At 59.8% G+C, this 8918-nt stretch overlaps 1 protein-coding gene across 1 annotated transcript in view; it reads right to left on the bottom strand.

Annotated features, from left to right (window-relative positions):
* The window catches only part of KHDRBS3 (KH domain containing, RNA binding, signal transduction associated 3), a 118746-nt gene that overhangs the window by 66950 nt on the left and 42878 nt on the right, over positions 1-8918 (bottom strand). The window contains exon 2 of the mRNA XM_012722898.1: positions 6861-6979. Coding sequence (XP_012578352.1) covers positions 6861-6979 — 119 coding nt within the window. The remainder of the gene's footprint in view (positions 1-6860; positions 6980-8918) is intronic.

Consider the following 8918-nt stretch of genomic DNA (forward strand, 5'->3'; position numbering starts at 1 on the left):
CCCACCCCCCCACGCTGGCCCTCTCTCCCACAGGCCCGGCCTGGGGCCAGCAGCCACCTCACCCGCATCCCCCACACCCTGCAGGCCATGTGCACGTCACCCAGAAAAGAGAAAGGCCTCCTGTCTGACCCCACAGACCGGCTGCACCTCAGAGCTGGGGCTCCCCCAGCCCACGGCCCTGGCCTCCGTGGCCCCACGACCTTCCAAACTAAGTCTCTCCTTACCGAAGTCTGGCTCTGTGCAGGTAATGTGTCACGAGCGAGAATCTCATACACGCCCTATGAATTTTTATTAACAGCTTCATTTTGCATATAGATTTGCGGCAGGGCAAAGTGTTACCTGTAAGGCCCGGGGCAGTGACACTAAGACAAACACATTTTCACAGTAGAAGATCCACGCGTGATCCACTCGCGATCCGTCAGTAGGGACCACGTCGCACGCCGAGGCCACTCGCGCTCCAGCGCGTGACGTGTACTATCCAGTAATCGTGCCCGTTGCTGAAGACGACCATGAGCCACCTGAACTGGCTTTAATTGATCTGACTGTATTTCTGACACGGCCCTGCTCCGCGGGGAGCAATTACAGCCGGGCTGTCATCTCATAAACAAGCCCCGAGGACGTGTCACCCTCTGCGCTCAAAGGTTCCCCTAATTGGGCCTCCCCGCAAAGCTGATTACGCTAACAAGGCATGTCGTAGTGACCTCTGCCCCAACACAGACTCTGGACTCGCGCCCTCCCCCGCCCCAGCCGGGCTGGCTCTGCGCAGACCCCGGGGCTGCCCCCGGCCGCGGCGGGCAGGGGTCCAGCAGGGAGCCAGGACACAGGCCCCAGGCACTGAGGACTCGACCTGCACCGTCTGGCCTGAGTAGCAATCGGTCCACCAGCCTCAAGCAGCTCCCCTGCCGCCAAGCCTCCTGCATCCACGCCACCCTCCATGGGCAGAGGCCTAAGCACAGAGAGCAACTCGCACGTCCCTACTTAAACCATCCAACGTCCCCTGGAGGAGCCCGCGCAGAACTCGCCACTCGGACCCCACCGCCTCCCCCGCCTCGCTTCCGACTCCACAGCCGGCCTTATTTCAGCTTCTCCGAAATACCATGTCCAGGAGCGTCCGCTTCTGCTCAGAGGTAGAGCTGGAGAACATCACCTTCACTCTTAAAGCAAGAAGAAAGCAGGCCAGAGTGGACATGACGCGGGCGGGCACCCTGCCGGGCCCTGGGGCCGGCACCTGCTCAGCGGGGGCAGGCCAGGGTGCGAGCAGGGACGCCCCAGGGGCAGCGGGGAGCCCGCTTCGAGGGTTTCCCCTGCGCCCGACCCGGTGCACGTCGGTGGGGGGAGCCCTGACACCTCCCGTGGGTGCTGGTGGGAGAGGCGGGAGCCTCGGTGGCCAGCGCCCGCCGGGGCTCGGCCCAGGCCGCACCTGCAGGAGGAAGCATGTGCCACCAGCCTGTGAAACACGGGAAAGGACAGCAGCGTGCGTGCGGCCCAGGTGCTGCTGGGCACAGCGACAGGGCTGCCCTCCGGCCAGCGCAGGCGGCACCAGGCAGCGAAGCGCCAGCCAGCGGCCACGCTCGTGGCTCACCGGCGAGAACACAGGTGACACAGGGTGGCCTCGACCCCCAGAGATGGGCCACAGGCAGCCTCCTGGCCAGGGTTAAACTGTCGGGTGGCAGGCCCTGCCTACAGGCCGTGCAGGCTGGCACGTGCCTTCCGGAAAGTTCCAGGGCTCCCGCGGACACATCCACAGCACAAAGGCCCTGAGTGTGCTGTCCTTCATCTTCAACATGGAATCCCCCTGTGTCCTGATTATAAAAGTGGCGCTGTAAGGGGGGTAGGGGGGGCAGGAAAAGGGGAGGCGCCAGGTTCCCTGCCCCATCCAAAGGAGGGTGCAGCTGAGCAGGGAGGAGAAGACCTGGCGCAGAGACCGCAGAGGAAGGGAGAGGATGAAGAGCCAGACGGAGACCTGAGGGCAGGGAGCAGGGACGGGTGAAGCTCTCGTTGCCCGGCCCGGACTGGGGGGCACAGACGTGGGCGAGGGACCGCGGGAGGGGACTGTGGCCGCGTTTATCTTGGTTTTGATTTGCTCTTTTCCCCCCAGACTTGTGTGGCCACTGCTGACCCCTTTCTGTGGGTCCACCTGTAGGTGTTTTATAGACTGTGGCAGCTCTCAGGCCGTGCTTGGGCCAGTCCCTTTGGGGTGGACTTTACCCACGAGGGGACGGGTCACTTGGGTGTCTGACTGAGAAACTATATTGTCTTTCCTGTACTGCACGCTGATTGTATTAAAGTTCCTTTCCACGAAAGTTCTTACGTGTCTCGTCTTGATGCGGTGGACAAATGAACCTACTTAGAGGGGACGGGTTTGGGGGGTCACCGCGCCCCTCTCCCTGCCCTGTGACAACACCACGCTGCGTGACACGGAAGTGGAGGCCCACGCGTCCCACCGAGAGAGGACCCGGACGCCAGTGGGGCCTGTCCTGCCGGCCTCTACACGCCGCCCCGAGGGTCTGTGTGACGCTGGCACAGCCCTCACCGAGCGCAGGTCAGACCCAGCGAGTCGCGCCCGACGGTCCCCACTCTGGCCACCGGGAGAAGCATCGAGAGGCAACCACGGGGACGTCACTGTCCCCCGACCCGGAAGCCCCCAGAGACCAAGCCTGCCCTGTTTCCTGCTCCCTGACTTTGTGCACAGGCCCCCGCCCCCCACAGAGACCCTAACACTGGGCCCTTCAGCCAACTAGAAGGACAGGAAGTGTGGGGGGCTGCTCGGCTCTCCCGCCTCCAGGGCCCTGCTCTGGGCTCCGGGTCGCCCCGACCCTCTCGGCTCCCCCAGGGACAGCCTTCTCACCCCCAGCGAGACCCCGCCATCCTCCAGCGCGCCCCAGCACAAACTTCTCACCCTCTCCCTCAAACATGGACTCACGACCGAAGACCAGGACTCGATGGCTCGAGCTTTGCCAGCTCAACGCCCCTCGGCAGACGCCCGGGGAAGAGGCCGCAGCAGTGAGGGTCGCGTAAGACCCGGGCCGCAGCGTGTCCGGGGCGCAGACACGGTACCCGGCACCCCACCCCGCCGCAAGGCCGCAACAGCCTCACCGCCGTGTCCAGTCGCGGGGTACACCAGCTTCAGGGCCGCCCACGGATACGGAGAAGGCCCCAGGCACCGCCTGCGCCGAGGGGCACTCCGCAGGCCCGGGCCTCCTCTCCGGGGCTGGGACGGGGCTGGCGCGGAGGGGTGGGACGAGCCCACAAAGTGCAGGGCGGTCATCCAAGGCCGGCGGGCACCCATGCTCACAGGTGCCCGGAGTGGAGCCCGCTCTCTGCCCCCACACACGTCCCCCCGCGCCCTCCCTCTCCGTCAACACTCAGGCCGACAAGCAATCCGTGGCTTTCATCTCGCACACTTCATCCACATGCTTACACACACGCTGATGAATCAGCTGCTAGGCCGTGCCCGCCTCAAGCCCAGGGAGCTGTCTGTTCAGCCTTTACTAAGGGCCGAGGCGCCGAGAGCGCTGAGCACAGGGGCAGACACGAAGTCTCGGAAGCAAGTCGCCCTTTAGGCGTGAGCCTGTCCAAGGGGCACTCACAACCGTTTTCCCCTTACTTCGGCAAGCTTGCTGAGCAAGCGCCCAACAGCAACTGACCGTGTGACAGCTATAAACCCTTCAACGCTGAGCAAAATACAAAAAAACAAGTATTTGAGGCCTCTGAAGAATGATCAGAAACAAGGAGATTCCGGGAGGGTATCAAGATTTGGAAGAAGAGAACGTCTGGGCGAGTTGGCTGATTTTGCAGTTTTTAGCTTAAGAAGCAGTGTTGAAGGCAAGCAGAGGCTCAAATGTGGGCAAGAATACGAGAAAAGGCAAGAACTAGAGTTGAGGAGCCTCAAGATTTAATGTACAAGGTGTGTTAAAATCTCGGCTCATCCCCAAATTGTGTGTGCCAGAAATAAATGCAAAAGTCCAAATGAAGGAAGAACTCAAACTCAAAAGACAAAGCTGCCATCTAAGTCCAAAAATATCGACCTTCCTCAAAGAAATATAATAGAAGCCAGAGTTTCACAATAGCCAGTACAACCCGAAATGATTCAGTCTACAAAACTGTAATGATAAGACTCATCACCAAGATAAAAGATTATTGATTGACCAAATCTAATATGACTAAGATTTCAGAATTAGAGGCTTATAAACAACTACACTACTACTTATGCTAGATAACATAAAGTAACACTTGACGTGAAAACGCAAACAAGAAAATCCAGAGAGATGAAAAGAAGTTTTAGGAATACATATCAATATATGCAGATAGTTATTTACAATGATCAGATCGGGATAGCAAAAAAATAAGAGAGGACACAGGACAGAATCAGTGAGTTTAAAATACAGAAGTGGAAATTATCCAGCCTGAGGAACAGGGGGAAAGAAAAAACTAATAAAGTGAGCACAGCCACAGGAACACTGTGAGAATGTCAAAAGGCAGACACGTGGAAGTGAAGTCTCAAAAGATGGTAAGAGAAAGGTCAGGAGGTATTTCAAGGAGCAATGGTTGAAATATTATGATGAAATGGACAATTCCCTAGAGAAACCCAAAGAGAAGCTCCACAGACAATGAAACAGAAAATGACTAGGCCGTGAGATCAAAGACACGTCCTCGTGGACCAACTCCAGGCCTGGGAGCCTGGCTTCACGGAGTCACCGCGTGTTCAGAAACAGCCACACGCACACGGGCTCGGGTTCTCCGGGAAAGAAGGCAGGCGCCTGCCACGGCTCAGCTCACAGCGCGGCAGTGTTGCGGGGTCTGGGGACGGGACTGTGAAAAACGGCAGGCCAGCAGCGGGCCCGGAGAGGTGCACTCATCCGGCAGCCTACACAGCGTCACGCGTCAGTCACGGCCAGGTGGGTTTTACTCCGGAATGCATAGCTGGCTCTTTTAGACAAGTTAATAAATGCAATCCACTCTACGAAGAGATGGAAGAGATGGCACCACCCGTGATCACTGCAAAAGATGCGGAAAAGGCAGCCAGCAAGATTCCTGTCACTGAGCAGCGCATGTCCCAGCCAAAGCCAAGCGAGCCTTCCCTAGCGAGTGAAGGCCATCCGCAAAAGCACCTGCGGTTACCACTTTAATGGTCAAACCCGCATGGCCCAGGAGCAGAGGAAGGACACCCAGGCTCCCTACCGTATCCCAGCGGTACACTGGGGCGGCTAACGGGCGCAAGGAGGCGAGCTGAGCAAATGGTATCTTAAGGACTCTGCAAAATGAAGTACTTGAGCTAACAAGCAACTATAGCAACGTGCCCCCAAACAGGTTAAAATGTACACTGCAAACTTTAAAGTAACTTTAAAATCCAATTTACACTCCTGTCAAAAAACATAAAACAGTGGAAGGATTTATACCCGAGACAAAACCTGTGCCCTGAATCCAGTAACAGGACAGACACCGGTGGCCAGGACTTGCACGAGCTCTCCCCCTCCACCCCCATCTCCCCATCCAAGGGGTCCAGGCTGTGGCCGCCAGAATCCCAGCAGTCCCAAAGTGACTCCTGAACTTACACGGAACAGCGAAAGCCTGCCGACTGCGAGAAGCCGTCCCAGCCAAGGGGAAATGACCTGACTGCACGTCTCACAACGAAAAGCTACAGCAAAGACCAGCATGAGGGGCCAGAGCGGTCAGCGGAGACCCGCGGGGGTTCAGAGGCACACCATGGCAGTCGGGGAGGAGCACCTTTGAGGAAGGATGCTATCCTGGAAAACAGTGAATGCTGGCCCTCTGGCTCACAGCAGATGCAGAAGTGACATGAGTGTGGCACGCATGCGAGCTTCCAGGAAAGGCTGCGGTGGTAGAGCGTGCAGAGGCCACACAGGAAACCAGTTAGTGGCAAAGATTTCCTAGTTGATACAAGGCAGTCATCACAAAAGCCACAGCCTGCTCTCTAGATGTAACAAAAAAAGTCCACTTATTATAAGACGGTTACGAGAATCACAAACAACCCACCAACCCATTCAGAAACGCGTCTAGCAAAAGATCCATCTCCAGCGCGCGTACGAAGTCCTGCAGCCCACTCCCTAGGTCGCCCGCGGACAAGGAGGCGAAGATCTGAAGGGACGCCTCGCAGCGGAAGCCAGGTCACTAGCCAGTAAGTACAAAGCGTGGACGGCCGCCGAGGGAAACCACAGCAGGAAGCCTCAGCGCCGGCTGGGACCCCGGTGCCAGGCGGGTCCCCACCCCACCCCACCGCGCCCCCGGAGACCTCTCTGGCAGAGGCAACGCACGGCGGTAGTTTCCAGGTATGCATGCAAGAAATGAAAACAGGCCTTCACAAAGCAGCCTGTCCGGAAACCGTCACAGCAGTTTAGTTTGTAGGGAGCTGAAATGAAAACCACCAGGCAAATGGACACCAGCCTGGCCAGCTCTCGGGACGGGCGGAGGGCGGGCACAACCAGCCTGCAGCAAAGTCACGTCGGGGGAAGGAGGAGGGAGCCTGCAGAGCAGAGGCAGGCCCCGCACTCAGGTGTTGGGGCCGAGTCAGAGCTTCAAAGCCCGGCGGTGACTGTGCTCAGTGGCAAAAAGTCGTGCTGGCCGTGAGGGATCAGTGCGGTTTTTCTAGAATAGGTAACAGTTTGAACAACCCCGCTCTGACTGGGGTCACCTACTCAGTCCTTAACAAGCCAGCGTCACCCACACACAAAGGAACTAGCGGGGGGAGAAGGGAATCCTGGTGCGGGGTCCCCGGGGCCACAGGCCGCACGCAGCTCGGGGACGCCTGGGTGAGCCAGGGTGCGGAGGGGCCCGGAGGCCTTCTGGGGAGCCAGCCCCAGGCAGCACCCCACACCGCAGAGCGCGGGGCCCGCGCTTACCTTGGGGAACTGCTTCACGGGGATCAGCACCTTCTGCCCCAGCTTCATGTTCTTGTTGATCACCACGTCAATGTACTTCTCCTCATCCTTGCCTTCTCCTTTTTGGAACTTTTCTATTTCTGTGGAGGAAAAACAAATAACCGTGAGGCGGACGGCTTGGCTCTCCAGAGGCTGGGAGTTCTAGCTGGCTCTCCTGCGAGACAAAGCCAAGCAGATACACAGACTGCTCAGTGGCCGCGACTCAGTCCTCATCCCGCCGCGGGAGCCGGCCCCAGGCTCTGCAAGTCAGATCCCAGTGGCCAGTGCAGAGGCCCCAGTAGGAAAGCGAGTCCTGGGGCTTCTGGGACCCCGGGAAAGACTGGCCAGCAGAAGCCAGCAGGGCTCCAGGCTCAGTGCCGAAAGCTCCCTTCAGGGCCCGCCTTCCGCCCCCCCTTCCCCTCTGCCCCGCCCAGGGGGAGGTGGGGGGCACCTGAGACCCCCACCTCCCCAGGCATGTCCACCCTGAGTGAGACAGCCGACAGGGAGGGCAGGTTTCCGCTCTTCCAGACACAGCCGCTGCCGCAGAGAAGCAGGAGGCTCTCCCCACAGAGCACAGGCGTCTAGTCCGCAAAAGCCGTCTCAAAAGCCGTCTCCGCATCCAGCACACCTCCCGCCCGCCCTTAGGTCGTCAGAGGCGCGGACAAGTATCACCGGGCGCTGGGAAGCCAGGGGCGCGCGGAGGGACCCGCAGAGGGGCCGCCGGCCAGGCGCAGTTGCGGTGCGCACGGGTCTGGGGCGCGCACGGGTCTGGGGCGCGCACGGGTCTGGGGCGCGCACGGGTCTGGGGCGCGCACGCCTCGGCTCGCTGTTTGAATTTAACGCGTCACCTGCAGGATATAATCCTTGCAAAGGGCAGAGGGAGGTTCACAAAGTTTAAGTTGCTAATGCACGGCCAGGAAGGCGCCCCCCGACGCAGCCGGGCCTCCGGTGGTGCCAGGCAGTCTCACCCTTCCCCATGTCCCTCAGCTGGGACAGCCGGTCCTCTCAGGATGAGCGCAGGAAGCTGCTGCCCGAGCGGGAGGGCGCGCCAGGCGCGGCCCCATGCAGAGTCCCCTCTGACCCTCATCTTGACCTCACGCTGAACCCCACCTGCCCCTGTCCTGTGCAGTGGGGTCCCCGCCTGGGGGCAGTGCCCCGTCAGGGCAGGCGGCATGCGTGGGCCTCACCTCGTGAGCAAAGGGCACACAGCACGGTCAGCCCAGGCCTGTCCTCTTCAGCCTCAGCTCCACAGAGCTCGGAACCCTGGAGACGCTGAGCCAGCAGGCTTTACCCAGACCCCAGCAGCAAGGCCCTTTCAAGGCCCCTGAGCATATGCTAGCGAGGCTGCCCTCCGAGGCAGCAGGTTGCCAGAGGAACCAACCGAGTGAGCAGAGTGGACACCGGGCACCCCAGGCTGCCCCCTCTGGGACGCAGGGAGAACCTAGAAATGGCGCTTGGCCCCAGCTGTTTATCCTTCCTTCACCCGCCGAGCGGTGGGTGCTGCTGAATCTGTACAGATGCTACTGAGGTGCGTGTCACGCAGTGTTTCGCCCTCCTTTGCTTCCAGGTATTTTATGGTTTCGGGTCTCATGTCTAGGTCTTTATTCCACTTCGAGTTGGTTTTCGTGCGCGGTGCGAGGTGGTCATCTAGCTTCGTCTTCTTGCATGTAGCGGCCCAGTTTTCCCAGCACCATGTGTTGAGCAAACCTTCTTTGTTCCATTGCATCCTCTTTGCTCAGCTGCCCAGAGACCTGTGGGCCTCTCTCTGGGTTTTCTGTTCGAGTCCACTGGTCTGTGTGTCTGTTCCTGTTCCAGCGCACTACAGTTCTGTCATCTACGGCCAAGCAGCCGTGTGCACGTGAAGAGCTGCGTGAACCCCTCCCCGGCAGCACCAGGGGAGCGGCGGGGCTGGTGAGCACGTGGCCGCTGCAGGGCGGTGCCCCAGGGGCCGACGCTACAGGCCGCACCCTGCCCGCCCGGCTCCCGCCCACGGGCTGGATGATAAACCATGACAGTCGGTGAAGGGGCTTCCAGGTTCTG

This window comes from Condylura cristata, unplaced genomic scaffold, assembly GCF_000260355.1.
Source record: "Condylura cristata isolate star-nosed mole 26May11 unplaced genomic scaffold, ConCri1.0 scaffold00009, whole genome shotgun sequence".
Taxonomy (NCBI): domain Eukaryota; kingdom Metazoa; phylum Chordata; class Mammalia; order Eulipotyphla; family Talpidae; genus Condylura; species Condylura cristata.